General features: G+C 36.8%; 1 protein-coding gene across 1 annotated transcript in view; it reads right to left on the bottom strand.

The window, feature by feature from the left end:
- Window positions 1-1,905: 1,905 nt before the first annotated feature.
- LOC101629227 (25-hydroxycholesterol 7-alpha-hydroxylase) overlaps window positions 1,906-19,650 on the bottom strand; it is a 35,360-nt gene continuing 17,615 nt past the window's right edge. The window contains exons 5-6 of the mRNA XM_004680030.1: window positions 12,578-12,753; window positions 1,906-2,193 (exon numbers count right to left, since the gene is read on the bottom strand). Coding sequence (XP_004680087.1) covers window positions 1,906-2,193; window positions 12,578-12,753 — 464 coding nt within the window. The remainder of the gene's footprint in view (window positions 2,194-12,577; window positions 12,754-19,650) is intronic.

The following is a 19,650-nucleotide window of genomic DNA, read 5'->3' as shown; positions in this document are numbered from 1 at the left end:
GACCAGGCGAGAAAATAATAATAATAATAATAATAATAATAATGAACACCTATATACCAGAGACATTTTATGGGGGTGGAATGGGGAATGGGATCAAAAATAGGAGGGGGAGGGAAATGCACTGGACTATGGTGATGGCACATGGATGATTTGGTGACGGGAAGCCCAAGGGGATTACAACTGAGATGGAAAAATGCACAAAATGATGTAAAAATAAACTATTATATTATTTATTTAAAAAAATAGCTTCAAGTAACTAAAAAATGTACAGATAGTTTGTTCATATAGGAGCGTACTGAAAGTAAACTCAAGTTGGATATCCAAAGTGAAAAAATGCAAAAACTGGGAAAAAAAAGTAACATCTTTAATAGATTAACTAGAAAGAAGCCTTGCCACAAAGCAAGACTGTAGGTCTTCTTACCTTGACTCAGTGATCAGACTGGGTGATGGGGAAAAAACTCAAAATGTCTCTCTTGTCGATTGCCCATGACAGGGTTAGATTCTAACAGAATGGGAGGTGGGGGAAGGGAAGTGCACTGGATTATGGTGATGGCACATGGGTGATTTGGTGATGGGAAGCCGAAGGGGATTACAACTGAGATGGAAAAATGCACAAAATGATGTAAAAATAAACTATTATATATTTTTTAAAAAGTATGATGGTGGGTGAATATTATGGAAATCTTTGCAGCTGTTAAAAACAATAGATTTAATATAGAGAGCTTAGTAAGAAAAATTATAAAAGATATGACTTATGAAAATACATTTATACAGATTAAAAACATATGCACCCAAGCAAAAGGAAATTATACACATCCAAAACACAAGCATCTTCACTTATGATGGGGATTGTTTGGTGATGCGGATTAGGATAAAACTGAATGAATGAATAAAGCCAGAAGAACCTCGGAGCAATTTTAATTGTATACCATGAACAAAGAGGTTTAAGGGATATGGTTACTCAATCCTATGAGCCACAAGTTAAAAAGAAAACAACCCAATGAATGATTTAAAGAGCAGACTAAAAAGACTGTACTGAGAATAAACTTCAGAAGAGATCTGAAGAAACTGAATGTAAGTTAGAGATAGAAAACCTGGGGAGGCAAGGTCAAGCCACATGAAATATAAAACAAGAGGATCTAATATAGTCAGAGAAATGTAATATTTAGAGATAATAGTTGAGAACATTCCATAATAGATAAAAGATCCATTCTCAGGCTCAAGAAACACCATAACATAAAAGCGCAAAAAACAGAAAGAAACTAAAAATGCCAAAGACAAAGAGAACACATGAAAGCCCTTCATGCATCTAACTTGGAGACAAGTGGACTTATGAAACAAAAAAATTCTGCTATGGAACATAGTATACAAAGTTATAAAGAACATTTTTGGTTGATAAGCTTTTAAAGTGAAGTTGATGCATTTAATGTAAATATACCCTGTCAATACTCAGACATGAGTGATAACATACTTGAAGGAAATATTTTTATCTAGTATAGCTCAGGGAAATTTAATTACCTTCTCTGAGAACATAGTACTTGTTAGACTTTGTCCATTTCTAGCAAAACTTTCAGAAGGACAAAAAATATATTTTGTACATATTAGTGAAGATACTGAATGTGTATAAAAAGTGCTAAATTTATTACTCTGAAGGCACATTTACTATGACAGGTAAAAATCAGTTTGTAGAACCTTATAGGAGTTATTGTAAGTTTATCATTCAATTGACTATTTTTTTGGTATCATCATCCTATTTTATTTTATAATGGATTTTGTGATTAAGACCTGATTGATGTCATAAGAACTTGAAATTGGCACTTTTTTAAGTAAACAAACATACAAATCAGTTACATTGGTAGAAATGAACAATAAATAAATGAGCCAAGGGTAGCCCCTTTTAATTTCTTATGATTTCACTTTGTATCTAAATAAAACATCAGAATCTGGATGCTGAATACCAAGAAAAGAGCGATCATAGTTCAGTCCTACAGGTTTATCATCAATTATTTCTAAATCAAAATAAGTTAAAAGTACAATCAGTATTAATTTTATTTCCATGATTGCAAAAAATCGTCCTGGACATTTGCTGGCTCCAAATCCAAAAGGTAATAGATAATGCTTAATCTTTTCCCCTCTTTTGTAAAAGGTGGTTTTAATCTTACCATCTTCTACGAAACGATCAAATCTAAATTCCTATAAAAGAGAATATAGAATGTTACATTAAACATTTATATGAAATAGTTTGAGTTCAGATTCTCAAAGTTGTGAGCTCTCCCTGCCTGTCTCAATAGGCCTTTAAAAAAAAACCAGACATTTCTTTATTTATTGGTCCCCTTTATTTAGTGGCATAGCACTATGAAGCTATCTGTAGCCACTTAGGCACAAGTCCTATTTCCACCTGGAGAGGCAATCCACATGGCATGGCAGACCTCTCCTATCTCACCTATTGCTTCCCTCAGCAGCGTATTTTAGTAAATCTGCCTGTTCTGCTCCCCACTCTGTCTCTGGTGAAGCCTCTCATGCCCACCTCCCCACTCCCATGCCTTTAGCCTGTACCCCTGCTTTTATAGGCATAAATAAGTTTCTTTTTTAAAGATTTATAAATCTCTTTAAATCAGTTCTTTATGCAGAACTGGGGTAGAGGCTGAAGTGCAGGGTGTGTGTGTGAGAAAACTCACCAGACACAGAGTGGGGAGCAGAACAGGCAGATCAACAAAGTACATTACTGAAGGGAGCAGGGGATGGGTCAGGAGAGGTCTGCTGTGCCATGTAGGTCACCTCCCTGGCAGGGATTAAATTCCTGTTGAAGTGGCTGCAGCTAGCTTCCTAGTGCTATGCTTTAACCCACTGCACCACCTCAGAGGGCCCAGCTTTTCAAATTTTTGTACAGCAAACACCAGAAAGTGAAAGTTGACTAAGTGCATGTATAAACATTTTTTCAATTATTTTTATTTTATAATATGTCATCACCCCCTCTGCTGGCCCCCATTCTCCATCCTCTTCACCCCTGGTAACCTCATTTCGGTTACTGATATTCACTAGTTTTACTTATTTATTTTTCTTTTCAACTGCTTTATTTACTTATATTGCACATACAGTCAAATTCATCCAACATTTGTCTTTATCTATTTCATTTTGCATAATCTCCTTTTAGTTTCTTCTCTTTTGTTGCAAATGGCAAAATTACATCTGTCTTTATAGTTGGCTAATTTCCCATTGTATACCCCTATTTCAACTTCTTTATGGAATTACCTACCAGTGGGTTTTACTTTCTTTTCATATCTTAGCTATTAATGCTTCAATATACACTGTAGTTCACAGTACTATTAGAGTTGATGATTTCAGATTTTCCAGACAGATACCCAGATGCTGGGTGCTTCCTTTTTTAGTTTGAGAAAGGATCACATTTGCTTTCCAAATGGCTGCACCATTTACCTCTCCATCAAAAATGTGTAAGGGACTTCTTTCTTCATATTCTCACCAATACTTGTAGTTAGTAGACTTTTTGATGGAAACTATTCTCTTTGGTGTAAATGGCATCATATTGTGGTTTTGATTTGCATTTCTCTAAGAAGTGATGATGGATATTTTCTTTTAAAGATTTATTTATTTATGCATACAGAACTGGGGTATAGGTCAGAGGTACAGGTATGTTGAGAGGACTCACCAGAGACAGAGTAGGGAGCAGAACAGGTCCACTATGCCATGTGGGTCAGCTCCCTGACCAGGGAACTCAAACTAAAGCAGCTGCAGCTAGCTTGTAGTGCTGCAGTTTAACCCCTTGTGTCACCAAGGAAGGCCTAGATGATGGATATTTTCTGATCAATGAACATTGGTCATCTGTATATCTATCCTCTGGAAAATGTCTATTTTTTAATCTTTTTTTTTTGTCATTGTTGTTAAATTGGATGAGTTCTTCATAAAGTTTGGATATTAACCCCTTCTTGGATGTGTGATGTACAATTGTCATATCACATCCAGGAGGTTATCTTTTAATTTGCTATTTCTTATGCTCTGTTCAAGCTTTTTAATTTGGCATAATTCCAATTTTTACTTTTCTTTCATTTCTCTTGCTATTGGGTTGAAGTCCCCAAAGATATCTCTCTAACTGTTAATATAATGGAACATAAAACATATGTTTTGTTCTATAAGTTTTATGATTTTGGGTCTTATATACAAGCCATTTTTAATTAATTTTGAAGTTAGAGAGTGATCTATTTCATTCTTTAATTGTGGCTGCCCAGTTTTCCCTACACCATTTGTTGAAGAGATTTTCCTTTATCCATTGCATGGTCATGGCTCTTTTATTATACTAAATTAATGGCCATATATTTGTGGATTCATTTCTGGGCTCTTGGCTTTGTTCCACTGTTCCATGTGTCTTTTTTTTTTTTAATACCAAAATGATTATAGTTATGGTTGCTTTATAATACCACATATGAGCTTTCAAAAAACACAAATGCTATTAGGAAATTACTTTTCCATGTCAAATTGAAATTTAAAAACCTGTATTCATTTGTTTCTCAATTCACATTTCTCTTCTATGCTGAAATTCCTAAGTAGCAAGGTAGTATTTCCAGTTTTATTATCTAAGATGAGGGCTGACTTATGGGCACTTGATAAGCCAATGTTGGGTAAAAGCTACTGTATTGTTATTGTTACTAATGCTTTTCTCTATCTTTTCCTGTTAGCTACTGATGAATGAGAACTAATAGTTACCATTCAGTGATAATCTTTGGATTAAATAGATATAAAACAATAAGATTCCCATAAAACTCTAGAGAGGAACAAAGTCACAAAATCAGTCTTGCCTGATTTTTGATGTACTCATTTCTCCTATGACAGTAGAATTTTCTCTTTTTTAGTTAACTCTGGGCTGGAAGGTTTTCTGCATGTTTTTGTAAATAACATATATTATCAGCAACATAAAATTATGGAACTGGTTTACTAGGGTGACTGTCCCACCATTTTAATTTACTCTCACTTTAGTTTCTGTGAGGAGACTGAGTTAACTTTTTTCAATGCATGGTGAATTAAAACACTGATTAATGTCTGTGGTATACATGAAAAATAACCATGTTTTCCTGTACTTGGTGTTCATTAGCATTAGACATGCTTAGCATACAACTCTCAATGAACTACATGAAATCACCATCAAAGAAGCAGGTCAGATCAGACTGAAAACATTTCAGGTTTTAATAAAACACCCTAAAATACAGAGATAGATCCTAATTTCATCACAAATTATCTCATTTTCCCATTCAATGCCAATATTAATGCTAGTGAAATGTTATAAAATGGGTTGATACTCATTTACATATGACACTTATTTTGATAACTATTCAGAAATAAGGAACACACTTTTGTTTGGGTAGTTTCTCATCATTAACTTGAAGTTGATGAACTCATAATGGGAAAATTTATCTGCATTAGAACACAAGCATATTTCCTTTTTAATTAAAAAAAATTATATAAAATTATTTTTGTATAAAAATGCATATATACATACACACACATCAATCTTCATTTTGTATATTTTTTCATCTTGGTTTTAATCCCTGCAGACTTCCCACCACCAATTCACCCATGTGCCATTACTACAGTCCCGTGAAAATACAAGTATATTCACAGTTCTGGGATGTTTCTAGATAGGATCTATCTGAATAAGGGTTAAACTAAAAATAACTGTTATTCCCCTAGTAATGCCTATGGAGGACACTCTTTGCTGAGATCCACTTTATTACTAGAGATAGAGGTACACCCAGGCATGCATTCCTGATAAAGATTCACATTGCTATAACTGAAGCCTGCCTGCCTGTGTTCAATATTGCTGCTTCCTCCTTCTCAACGACCAATCTGAGGAGACCAGTGTACTCCAAAAGTTCCTGGCCAGGATCCAGTCACTTTAAGTCAAATTTGACCATTCAATGATTTGTTAGATGAGGTCTCACTTTAGCCCCACAGTTTAAGCCAGAAAATACAAAAGGAAAACTTAGGTTGGGTTATGCCTTCATAGTGTCTTGATATCAAGAAGCCAGATACTATGGTTTTCCCATTATTCTTTGCGCTAGTGAATGCTCTGCCCTCTGAGAGGCCACTCACACCTAACCTGAGAGTTATCTCCCACCCCAGTGTTTCTGTTCAAGTCTCTCAAATTTCTATTTAATCAGTAATGTCTCTCATCTAGTTTTCTACCACTAACTGTTGACTTTCCTCATGGCCTAGAATAGGGTGTGTGAACAAATCTTGTCAGTGTAATAGGGATAACTGGGAGAATTTTCTTCTTGTGAAGAAAGAAAAACAGGAGGAGGAAGTAGTTGTCACCTTCCTTCCTCTGCACCTAGTCAAATGTGAATATGATGCAATTAGCAAGACCACCACAAGGATGAATACAGTGAACCCATAGGAGACAGCAAAGCCAGAATATCCAGGAGATTGCAGTTGTCAGACTTTCTTATTCTAAAAGCCCAAAAACAGTGTTTTGCATATAGTATAGCTTCCATATTTATTGACTGAATTAAAGAGTAAATGCATAGGAAAAAAAACAATTGTCAAGCCTTTAAAGAAGACAGGTTTTGAGTGAGTAAATAAATATTAGAGAAGGAAGAGAAGATGAGTATTGTCTACAAATAGAAACATAATATTTAACCTTAAAAATCAAGGTTGAAAAACAAAGGCAATTTTCTGTATAGAGAATAATTTCTGGTATAAATAATTGGTAAAAATGACATAACTTTAATTTGTGTTCTCCCAATTATGTTCAGTTTATCAGATTTTTTGGTCACATTCTGAATGCAAGGAATCGAAGTTAAAAAGACATCTATTAAGTTGTGCTGAGGTAAGTGGCATATAATAATACCAGGTTTCATCATTCAACTCACAATTTTAATATAACGTAAGGTTTCCTAGAAATAAACATGCTCATTGTTTTGAAGAGCTGATGAAGGGGCAGCCCTGTGATCCTGGTTTAGAGCCAGTCAAGATGACAGGACACAAAAGCTCCTTTTTATCTCCAAAACTTGTTTCCACTCATGGTATGCTATAGCCAGTTTGTTCCAGCTAGAGAGAATGCATACATCACTTCCCAACTCTGAATTCAAGATTGCTACATTGGTAACATGAACTCAGCCAATGGGGGTTATTTATACTATGAAAACTGTTAAAATCAGGGTTATTCAGAGTGCTGCTTTTCCAGCATACTGTTAGTAGATTTAAAGTGACAATTTACTGATAGGGCAAAACCCTCCCAACCTAAAGCATCTGGATAAATGTGGTCATGTGAACAGGGGCCATAAACTCTTAAGGACAGTAGCTTTTTTTTAGTTCTGTGAAATTTCATTATGCTCAGCATTGTGTTTTTTAGGATAGTAGACACTCAGTGTCTTTGAAGTATAGTGGTGAACAATCTGTAATCCAGTTTGAGAAACAGACAAACACTAGAATAATTCTTCACTTATAATGACTGACTGGCATACACACACACACACACACACACACACAAATAAAATATGTCTCTATTGAAGTAGCATTGCATTATAATATAGGTTTCAGATATGCATCATGACAAATCAGTAACTATATATACTATATGAAATTCACCATTCAAAGTCCACTTATATCCTTCATTATACAGTTGACCTCTTTTACCTGATTGGCTCACTCCCCTTCTTTCCTATCTGGTTGACACTATTTGGATTTAAAATCTAAATATTTATTTTTGTTTTATTCAGGTAATTTGTTTGTTTTTTCTATATATTATGTGAGTGAAATCATAGGATACTTGGCTATCTCTGACTGACTTAATTCACTCAGCATAGTTACTACCAGTTAGAACACCCCTGATGCAAGAACTATTATCTTGTAAGAGCAGTGATGACAACAAAAATGATATTGACACAATAACTTTTATGGAGATTTAGAATGTTTCCAAGGACTTTTTTTTTTTAAATAAAGATTTACTTATTTGTGCATACAAGAACTGGTGTATAGGCTAGAGCTGCACGGGTTGAACAGAGTGGGGAACAGAACAGGCAGATGGACTGAAATACACTGCTGAGGGGAGCAGCAGGCGAGACAGGAGAGGTCTACCGCACCATGTGGATCACCTCCCTGGCGGGGGTTTGAACTCATGCTGCAGTGGCTGAGGACAGCTTCATAGTACTGCATTTTTTTTAATTTATTTTATTTTATTTTTTAATTTATTTTATTTTTTTTTAAGATTTATTTATTTGTGCATACAGAACTGGGGTACAGGCCAGAGGCTCAGGGGCAGCGAGAGGCTTCACCAGAGACAGAGTGGGGAGCAGAACAGGCAGATCGACGAAGTACACTGCTGAGGGGAGCAGCGGGCGGGTCAGGAGAGGTCTGCCACGCCATGTGGTCACCTCCGGGGCAGGCGGGAATCGAACTCATGAGGAAGCGGCTTTAGATTCTCAGCGCTGTGCTTTAACCCGCTGCGCCACCAGGGAGGGCCCATAGTACTGCATTTTAACCCCCTTGTGCCACTAGGGAAGGCCTCATTTCCAGGGACTTTTAAGTTAATTTATCACTTATAATCCTTATGCCTCTGAAGAACATATTGGGTAAAATTGTGTGGCACTGAAAATAGGATCTTTCAATATCAACTTTGACTCTGATGGCTTTAGAATTATTGGGCCACTTCACTGTAAATTCTTTAGGGGAAGAGGGCTCCAGGGTTATGACAATGTGTCATCATCTTAAATGTTTGCTGCTTTTTCCTTATAGAGCAACAGTGTCCCAAGCTTAACGTTATACCTAAGAGCATTGTTGGCCATAGAGAAATAAACCAATAGTTGCTCTCTTTCATATCTTAGCTATTGTGAATAGTCATGCAATAAACAAAGGAGTACAGTTTTTTTTCTGAAATTAGTGTTTTTGTGTTCTTTGGGTAGATACCTAAGAGGAGAATTGTTGGGTCCTGTAGCAGATACATATGGCTGGCCCAGCTTACCAGCAGTATGTGCGGGTGCCTTTTTCTCCACACCCTCCTCTGCACTTGTTAATTCTGGTCTTTTTAATATGGGTCATATATGCGTGAGATGGTATATCATTGCGGCTTTGGTTTGAATTTCCCTGGTGATAAGTGGTAATGAGAAAAAAATAATAAAAGTTAAGTAAAACAGATTTGTTCATTTATTCAGTTTTGGAGACAGCATTTTGGCTGAAAAGAAATCATTGTCATTTACTGCTTATTTGTGAGCCAGGTGCTGGAATCTTGGTGGTGATAAACAGAAAGTTGCGGAGGTCTTCAGAACATTTTAAAAGTTCTCCAATCCTATTTAATGAAGAGATTACCTAGATTTTCTTAGATCGCATTTAGACCAATAAAGAGAAAGGAAGAATTGGAAAGGGGTGTTTCCTTTGTTCTCTCACACTATTTTAAATTTCACATGTCAATTTGTTTTCCACATACACAAGAACCACCTGAGTGATTAACATTACAGTAAATTAAGCAACTGAAATTCAGGGAAATAATTATTCATAACAGAGGTTGCATTTTGGTAGCTTACAGGCCCACTTTGGTAGCCAGACACCTTTTGTCTAGTTTCCATCATATTTTAACTTTATTTTCCAAGCATCAAAGAACCAAACATCACTCGGAAATCTGTTTTTCTGAGATACTTAAAAGAAACAAAAATGACTTGGTCACACCAGGTCCACATACTTGCAAGTGTTAAGTGTTAGCTCAGAAGTAGCCAAGTGTTCTCATTTAGATACTTCCAGGGTTCTCTTATTACCATAGTTCTTACTCCCCCAGAATTACTGTCATATTTATATATGTTACTTCATTGATTTGATGTATTAGGTGCAGTACATATATGAAGGTGGAATATTTATCCAGAATTAAAATATTAACTGAAGCATATTTTCACTTTCAGTACCATCATTCACCTCATCATTCCCTCTTTTATTCACCTTCAGTGGATACCTTCCTCTCTGCCAGTCATGGAGAACACAGAGAAGTCCATGAGAGGGTCTTTCCTTTCTGGAGCTTAGAGCATGTGGGAGCATAGACAGATAAACCAGCAACTGTAAAATATTGTATGGCTTGTACCATAACTAAGGTTTACACAGGTCACAGAGTGGGCAATTGTTCTAAGGAATGAGTTGGGGATTAAAAAGATTGTTATAGAAGAGGTGATGAGGATGGTTCATATGGGATAATCTAGAGCCTCTTGGGTGATTAGTAAGAAAGGATATCCCAGGAATACAAGATGTGTAAAATAAAATCATGGCCTGGATTTGGAGTATAATATTGTGGGAGTATAATATTGTGGAATCTCTTGGGCTTGAATAGCCTGATACCATGTCTTGTTGGGTTGGGAGAAACTATGTTATGAAAAGGTTTTCCAGTTTCTGTGTTCTCCAATAATAACCACACTTATATCTGGAGTTTTTATGTTTATAAAGCATAAAATATCAAATATTTATAAAATAACCATTTATAATATTTGTAATATTGCAATTCTCCCACAAGAATAGTATCCTTCCACAGATTTAATATGAACATTTTGCTTACTGCTTACTATTAAGATAAGTCAATTTTAGGACCTCTCTAGTGGCCTAGGGGTTAAGTCTCAGCACTATCACCACTATGGCCTGTGCTTGATCCCTGGTGAGGGAACTAACCCATATAGTACAGCACACCTCTCCTGATGCTGCTCCCCTCAGCAGTGTATTTCAGTACATCTGCCTGTTCTGCTTCTCACTCTGTCTCTGATGAGTCCTCTAATCCCTGCCCCCCAAGTACTTCTGGCCTATAACCCAGCTCTTATATACATAAATAACAGAATAAATCTTAAAAAAAATTAATTTACTTTTGTAATTTGGTCATGGCTATTTAGCATTCAAAGAAACAATGTAAACCAACATATTTTCAATGTTAAAATTTGATTTTTAATTCCTACAAGTCTATCTGATGACTTTTTCTTTCATAGGGTCAGGAGCCCAAAGAATCATTCTATAAAAATGGTGGTAATTTGGGAAACACTTATTGTGTATTTATTGATATCTACAACATTGATTTTATTACTATAACATGAGCAATAAAATTAATAACTAAGGAAAAATCACAATGAAAATAACAAAGTTAAATAAATCAAAGTTGTAGATAAAATGAAGCTTTTACATTTTTTAGGATTTTTCAAATATTATTTCTTACCCTATTTATTGAATATCTACTTATGTGTGAATAAGCCTTTTGACATAGACAGATATGGCAATAAAGCTGTTCTGTGAAGAATATTCATTCATTCACTAATATTCTACTTCTAACTTGCTACCATCATTTTCCCCTTCTTCTGAAACATGTAAATATGTACATTCTTCCCTCACTTAAGAAATACTGCCTTTGCTGAAGAAATAAATACAAACTATCTTATTGTATTTGAAATCTCTCTTCTTATTAATTTCTAAAACTGAACAGTATTTTAATCCAGCCTAACTGCAAAAAACTTTGAAACTGGGTTAAAAAGTAGTTTATCTATGAACTGCTTACAGAGAGCACAGGAGTTTTCCTTTGAAAAATGGCATTTTACACACAAAAAATATACAAAACTACTGCAGCATCAACATTATTTCATGAGAAGCCCAGGCAGTATATGACTGCATTCAATTTGCATGCAGGTGGTGAACCTCTGAAGTAGTATTAAGGGATGAACCAGGGTGGATTAATTTCCAGCCTTTGATATTCATTAACTTCAGCTTCAGAAAAAAATACAAGGAGATGACACAATTACCCTCAGAGCTTCACCCGTGAGCAACAGCTTTATAATCTCAAGTTCATAATGCCATCCTAATTGATCAAGAAGGGGCACATACATTTAGTAAGTAGTTAAAAAGTATAGGGGCTTGTCTATGCTATGATGGTACTTGACTTTGGGACAGTCAGTCTCATTCCAGAAATAATTTATAAAATAGTCATCACTTTTTCTCTAAGCTATCTACTTGTCACTAGTTAGCTCTCCATGGTTCTCAAAAATTCTCTGCTTAATTTTGGACTGAAAATAATGCTGTTCAAGATAAAAAGTCTATTTCATTTGAACAAACTAGCATTTAGTGTCATCAGTATATTCTATTCACAGGTCATAAACTCCTTGGAAGAGATAATTCATGGAAACCCTTTCCATTAACAGGAAATTTTTGCATTGGAGGGAAACAGAAGTCATCAGGTTGTTGGCCCTCTTGGTGGTACAATGTGGTTCAAGCGCAGCACCATGAAGCAAGCTGCAGCTGCTTTAGCAGGAGTTTGATCCCTGGCCAGGGAGCTGACCCACATGGTGCAGCACACCCCTTCTATCCTGCCTGCTGCTTCCATCAGTGGTGCACTTTGTTAACCTGCCTGTTCTGCTCCCCACTTAGTCTCTGGTAAAGGCTTTCACCGCCCCTGCATCTCTGGCCTGTACCCCAGTTCTGTATGCATAAATAAATAAAGTCATTGGGTTGTCTCAAGTCACTTCTAGAAAAAGGTAACAGAGGAAGACATAGAATGGGCTCATGAGGACAAGGAATGTGCTCGGAGTGCCTAAGTAACAATGGCTGGCATGAGCTTATTTACCTTTGGAGCTTCAAAGATTTCAGGGTCATTATGTAAGGTTGGAGGAAAGACGGCTAGCATGTCTCCCTTTCGTAGGCGGTAGTCTCCGGTCTCTGAGTGTATAGTCATATCTTCAAGAACATAACGCATGATGCTTGAAAATGAACATAGTCGTAGAACCTCCATAATGGTGCTTTCTGAAGGAAACAAGCAAACAATTTATTAAAACAACTGTTCTAACAAAGGATCAAGAAAAATCAAAATTTGGGCGCTGACCACAGAGCTGAGGCAGACAGTTGAGGAGGGGGCAGGAGAGGGGTTCAAGAGAGGAGGGAGGAGCATAAGGGACAATGGTGATGGTGCATGGGTACTTTGGTGGGGGGAAACTTATGGGGATTGCTCCTGAGGGGAGAAATCAAATACTGTCCAAAAATTATCAGCGATATCAGGAAATAAATTAAGTAAGAAAAAAATCTTCCTGTTTAAAAAATGAAGAGAATTTGGTGGAATCTTAAAGTTACAATACTGGATTACATATTTAATAAAGCATTTTATAAAGTATTCTCTTTAACTGCCTTTTCATTATTTTGCTAGAATATTGCTGGATATGTACATTTTGCTAGCCTATTCACCCTTTTTTTCTTATGGTAGAGAGATTTTCACAATCGTCAATTAAAGAAAAACAAACATCACTGTTTTGGAAAATGTTCTCAATTTGTCTGGACACATCACCATTAGCAATGAGAAGGAAATCTTTTCCTAAAGAGATCTTTTGAGTAGCAAAAGGGAGACTTGGTGGTTACTTAGGAAGGTGAAAAGTGAGGAGGGGGGAGGGATAAGGCAGAAGTGACCTCACCGACACAGCGTGGGGGCATTTCACAGACAAGCCAACTGTGCTGACCTTGGGCAGGATGTCGTTAAATAGGATTTTTGTAGGATAGAATGGTTTGTAGAGAGGACTGTTGTGTTAAAGGCATGCACAATGAACATTAAACTGTGTCCCTGTAAAAGCATGTGTCTGGTGGCTTATCTCACCAACCTTCAGACAGGCAGTGCCTATGAAACCAGGCTTAGGTATTTAATAACCACTTAGGCAGTTAATAGTAAAGTAATTGTAATAGTGCTTTCTGAGACAGCTTAACACTTAATTTCTTTTATGCTAGCTGTAAATAAAATGTGAGTCAGCATTTGCTGGAAAAATTTCAAAAAGAAACTACTTTCATAGGGTTCAGAAGAAAACCATATTTCCTTCAGCATTCAAGAAAAATAACAGTCACCATATAATCTGGAAGATTCCAGAAGCTGAATGTCCTTGCTTTCCCAATGGCCTTCACCTTTTGCTCCTAGCACGACAGATTTTATGGCTAATTTCCGGCAATTTATCCTGGCAGTTTGAGGAGGAATTCCTTTGGGAATAATATGCATAATTTGCATAAATCATTCTGATAGCATGCATATCAGCATGTAGCTCCTGTCTAGGTCTGCATCTCTGCCTTCATAATCAAAACTGACTATGTTTTCACCAGCGTGAATGGGGCCTAGAATATAGAGGTTGATTCTTTCTAATCAGCAATGTGAAAAAGAACTCCAAATGGAGTTTCCTCCCCCCTTCACAGGTAACAAATAGTTGTGTTTATGGCTTGCAATTTAGACACACATACAACTCAGTTTCTTAGTATTCAGCAAAGCCTTGAAACATAGTTTACCCAATTATTAGGTCATAGAGACAGGTTAATCTGTAAGGGCTTGGGTCACCCAGAAAATAAAAATAAGTGCTATCCACTAAAATTCAAAATCTGTCACCTTGCAAAGGGATCTAAAGGAGCTTTGGGTAGCTTCTCCCAGGAGGTTTTTCCCTAAACATGCATTTGTCTAAAGAAATGCGGCTGTGGTCAGTTCTGTGTGGTCAGTGTGGTCATTCATTGTGATGTACAGTGGGGCTGTGCATGTTCTTTTGGACTGCCTTCGTGATTATAATCAAGCAGAGTCACATCAGTTCGTTGTGATGAGGCCAGAAAAGAACTTTGGTTTTTGAACTCTCTTGCAGGTAGCCACAAGGCACCTGACATGACAGATCTCAGCTGACTGGATACCAGTGACCAACACTTCTATGGTGAAAAGTGAGGGCTGGCTTTCCATGCTCTGCTGTCAGCTGTCTTGGATCAACAACAGCACAACATCAATTTAGCTTGTGGTGTGGAATGCAGTTGACATATGTAGCAGTGTTGTTCGCCTAACAAGTCCAGTAGGGGTATGGGAAGAAGAAATACCAAGGCAAGATTGTTGTGGGGCGTCTCTGTGACAAGGCAGGCATTTAACAGTCTGAAGAACATTCGGTGGAATGTTCTGACTGGCCTACGTGCTTGCAGGAAGCATGGCAGCTTGTGCCCACTGCAGTATCACAAATGACAACCGGGCAAGCTTATCTTCGGCAGAAGTTAATCACAATAATGGAGCACAAAGTGTGGCTTAGCGGTCAGATCATAAATGACAAATCTGTTTTACCTTCCAGTACCAGTTATGTGTGCGCGAGGAGGTTGGCTCACGCTCCGAGCCATCATGCCGATGATCATTAGACGCCAATAGTAATGAGCTGCGTTATTATCAACAATGGGTAGTGGAGATTCTGTGACTGTACTTCAACATACAGACACAAAAGCCAGCAGCTTTTCCACCAGCCTGAGTACGAATGCAGGCAGAGCTATATGTTGAGAAGAATGACAACTGCACAATAAAAAAAAAAAAAACAAAACTGCAGCCTCTAGTTGTCGTTGTCATAGTTGAGCAGACACCAGCCAGTGTCACTGACAGACCAGCTGGGCCCTGGGAGGACTTCCACGCTGCACCAGGAGGTACAGTAAATTATCCTGCACGGTAGAGCAACATCTGTTTCTGTGCTAGTGCCGAACAAACAAGGCAATTTAAAACATACCAAGGGATAACCAAGCAACAAATGAACATGACCCTCATTTTTTCCCCCCTTCTCACACACGAGGTGCTAAACTTCATTGTGCAAGCACTCCATGAAAGAGAGGCCAGGTTGGTATTTGATAAGGTGTTGTCAGAGAGATTTTACATATTTCCAAAATGGAAAGAAAAAGCTTATAGTATTGTTATTCTTAGAATCTTCCTTCCCCCTTCTATCTTCGTTTCTTTTATACCAAAGCTAGCACTCAGTTCTCAATTCGCTCTAGAATTAAAAAAAAAAAAAACTTTCCATATACTTATAAATATTCAGTCTTTAAACCTAATTTGCTATACTTAGTTCACATGCCTTCAAGCATTTGTCTTCCAATTTCCACTGAATAAATGCGTACTAATGAGAACTAGAGCAAGCTGCTGAGGCAAAGCTGGGTGACTTGGGTCTGGCCTGCCACCAGCTTGTGATAGGCGGGCAAATTGAGTTAAAATGAAAAGTCTTGTCAGCTGAAATTCAACATGGTAGCCAAACAGCAAGCTGTCAATCATCCAGCCAAAACAAGGGACTGCAGGTAATAAAAGGTCATTGTGATCATTAGTGCACTTGGCTTTCATATGCAAGTTAATTTTAATTAAACATGATCTCTATCTGTAAATGTTTTATAAAACTTATTGTGCATAATGGATTGTTAATTTATGCTAACATTTAGCAGGTAATAGGACCCTCTACTTATTAAATGCATTGTTCCAAAACGGCTATCAAGAATGCAAATATTTTGGGGATAATTTACACCAGGCACTGCAAGTTGCCAACAATTCCAGTTGTGATTAAAATAAGGTTGCCTGTGTCTTATGAAGAAATGAATTCTACTGACCTGTGTACTCTAAGAAACTGGATTGCAGGTTTCCTGCAATGAATGAGCAGCCTGTACAACCTTCTTCACCTGGCTAGGGAAGACTTGCTTCTCTTTTCATGATATAAAAACATTCTGATTAATTATCTTTTCAAAGCACAAAGCTGTGCTAAGAGGCGTCGTACTACAACTATGAAAGAAAATGGCAAATGAGAAGATATGGTAAGACATACAACTTCCTCCTTTGCTCTCACATCTCAAATCTGGTTGAATAAAGGACAGATGATTCTTATTTACAGATTTAAAGCACCGAAGCCACTTATGGTAATCGTTAATGCATGTTACAAGGCAGGGCCAAATAAGCACATCCAAGTTTCTGCCTCACTCTTAGGCCATGTCTGTATATGTGGAAAGAATGTACTGTGACATGGCCAGGCTGCTAATTTGGGTCATCTTAATGATTGGTGCAGACTGTCATACCATCTGATTAGTCATGGCGATCTGTGGAGAGCAGTGCAGGCTGCTGTGAAATGAACAGCAAGGACCTTCAGCAGCCGACTGGGGCTGAACACTTGGGTGGTCTTACAAAGAAGGTGGCTGAAAAAGGGAGATCTGGAGGTCTCCTGTTCACAAGGCATGCGGAAATAGAGTGAGGCTCCAGATGTGTGTTTATGTAACTGCCTTCAAGACAGGTGGGAAAGTAAATAAGAAATTGTAGTAGTTAGGTAATTTAAAGCAAAATAAATTTTGGCTTAGCAATTGTATGTTTTAAGTCAAGTGAAAAATCAATCTACATTGGTATGAATGCCTACTTTGACTCTTCATTGAAGACATGACCTTTGGTTTACTGTTAAAATAGAGAACTGTAAATTTAACATGCACATGTTCAATACATGTTTATTATGGCTCTACTTTGTTGCGGGTACTGGGCTTCTACTGGTGGAAGAAAAAAGAACACAGCATATGGATTAATCTTTATGGACACTGACCTCAAAGTTGGAAGGTTCATGTAAACAGGAATGTTCTCCAAAAAGATAAAGATATTGCACAATTTCTGATTGGATAACTCTAAAGAGGGCAAATTGGTAGAAAACTTTTTTCCAGACTATGAAATGTCCTTATTTGAATTTCTACCCTTTAGAAAACACAAAGATTAAAAAAAAATTCTAATTCTTCATCCATGTAACAGATCTTTAAAAATATTTAAAAATCTGTATCATGTTACTTTTAAGTTTTATGTCCGAGATGAAGATGACATGGCTTTCAATCTTTTCTCATTCTAGATGAATTCAGTTAGTCAATGTCCTTGAAGTGTAGCAAAACTGGATGTGCTATTGCAGTTGGAAAAGTAGAGAGGACCTACTTTCTTTGCCCAGGTACCATACTCTTAATAATATTTCTGGGAGCAGATGAACAGTAGATTTCTGAAATAATATCATCATTTGTTTTAACAATAATTTGTTTTAACAATAATTTATGGTCTTAGGAAATTCCCTTTCAGCCCTTTCAACTTTCTGACATCCCAGAGTTAGAATCACCTGGGGAGATTTTAAAGTCATCAGCCTTCACCCCAGAGCAATGAAGGACTAGGTGTGAAATTTTGTCAAAGCTCCCCTTATGATTCCAATGAGTAATCAAGGCTAAGAACCACTGCTTTAAACCCTTTATTTCTAGGTCACACATATCCTCCTGTTCTTACACAGTTCATTTTGGGATGCCCAATAATTTGGATTCTCATTAAATTTCCCTTTTAAGCTTTTCAACTTTGGTTTCCATCTTTCACTATATTAGTATTTTTCACTTGTAGACGTATGTTTCCCTATAGTACCTATTAAAGTCTCACTACCTGACTAGCATACCCTCTTGTGGGTACACCACCTAGAAGTTTGTGCCATGAACAATTTGTATCTCCTGTATATTGACTGGAGGAGAGGTTTTGTTAAGCTTTAATATTATCAAATTATAATTTTTCTCACCCACAACTTTATACTTTATAAAACTGATTGTACTTAAAAAAAAAAAAACACCTACAGCTGTGACAAACACATTATGCTAAATCATTTATATATACATATACTAAGATGTTAATAATAAGAGTAATTGTGTGTGGGAATGACATCTTTGTGACTTTTCTATAAATTTTTCAGTTCTACTATGAAAAAATTTTTTAATTTAAAAAGACACAAAATTGGGCCCTCCCTGGTAGTGCAGAGGGTTAAAGCACAGCACTAAGAAGCTTAAGCCACTTCTGCATGAGTTCGATCCCCTCCTGCCCCGGAGGAGATACACATGGTGCGGCAGACCTCTCCTGAACAGCCTGCTGTTCCCTTCAGCAGTGTACTTCCTCGATCTGCCTGTTCTGCTCCCCACTCTGTCCCTGGTGAATCCTCTCACCCTCCGCATCTCTGAGCTGTACCCCAGTTCTGTATGAATAAATAAATAAATCTTAAAAAAAAAAAGACACAAAATTCTGATATGAACCTCTAGCCCCATCCTCACCCTCAAAGCCAACTACATTTGAGAATTGGTGATGCAAGTCCTTGTAGTTAGAACAGTGCCTATCCCATGGTAAAACAGAAATTAGTATTATCATTCAGAATATCTCATTCTGAAGTTAAAAACACCACTAACTATTTCATCGTTTACTCCATATTTTCTCATCTTGCCCATATGCTCATGATGGCTAACCATGATAAAGCAAGATGTAGAAAATTCCGGTCCCCTCTCAGTTGTGAGACTGAAAAAAATGACTCCAAGAACTTTGTTTTCTACAGGTCTCAGTTCCCCTTCATCCTGGCTATGGCCAGAAGACTCAAGTTAAATTCCTGACTCTTTCCTTACCTTCAAGACCTTAGGCAAATTATTTAGCACCAGAGAATATTCTCATTTGTAACAATAATGACAAAATCATAGCTATTCTAGTCAAACACTATTTTGGTAAAGATCACACAAAACAATATATAAGTCAATAAAATTGTTTTGAAATTAATATTTGAAATAGATGTGTGTCTATCTGTTATTAAAAATCTATATTTTTTCTCAACTGATCATTCTTTTCTGCTTCTTCTCCCACTTAAATGCTCACAAAAAATGGACTTAGAAATCATATAGAATTTGCTAGGGAATCTCTGCAAGCACAAATTCCAACATCATCATAATATCTTCTGCTTTTAAAAAATTAATAAAAATTTTGCTAAGCTCTATTTTCATATAACTTATTTCATATTTTATTCCAATATTCCTCAACACTATCACATTCACAACTTTTCTCATTTTGGGGATATGTAATTGAATAAACTTAGGTTTTTGCAATTCACTTAG

Source organism: Condylura cristata, unplaced genomic scaffold (assembly GCF_000260355.1).
Source record: "Condylura cristata isolate star-nosed mole 26May11 unplaced genomic scaffold, ConCri1.0 scaffold00009, whole genome shotgun sequence".
NCBI classification, from domain to species: Eukaryota; Metazoa; Chordata; class Mammalia; order Eulipotyphla; family Talpidae; genus Condylura; species Condylura cristata.
The sequence above is the reverse complement of the archived record's forward strand: the minus strand, read 5'-3'. Positions and strand labels throughout refer to the sequence as shown.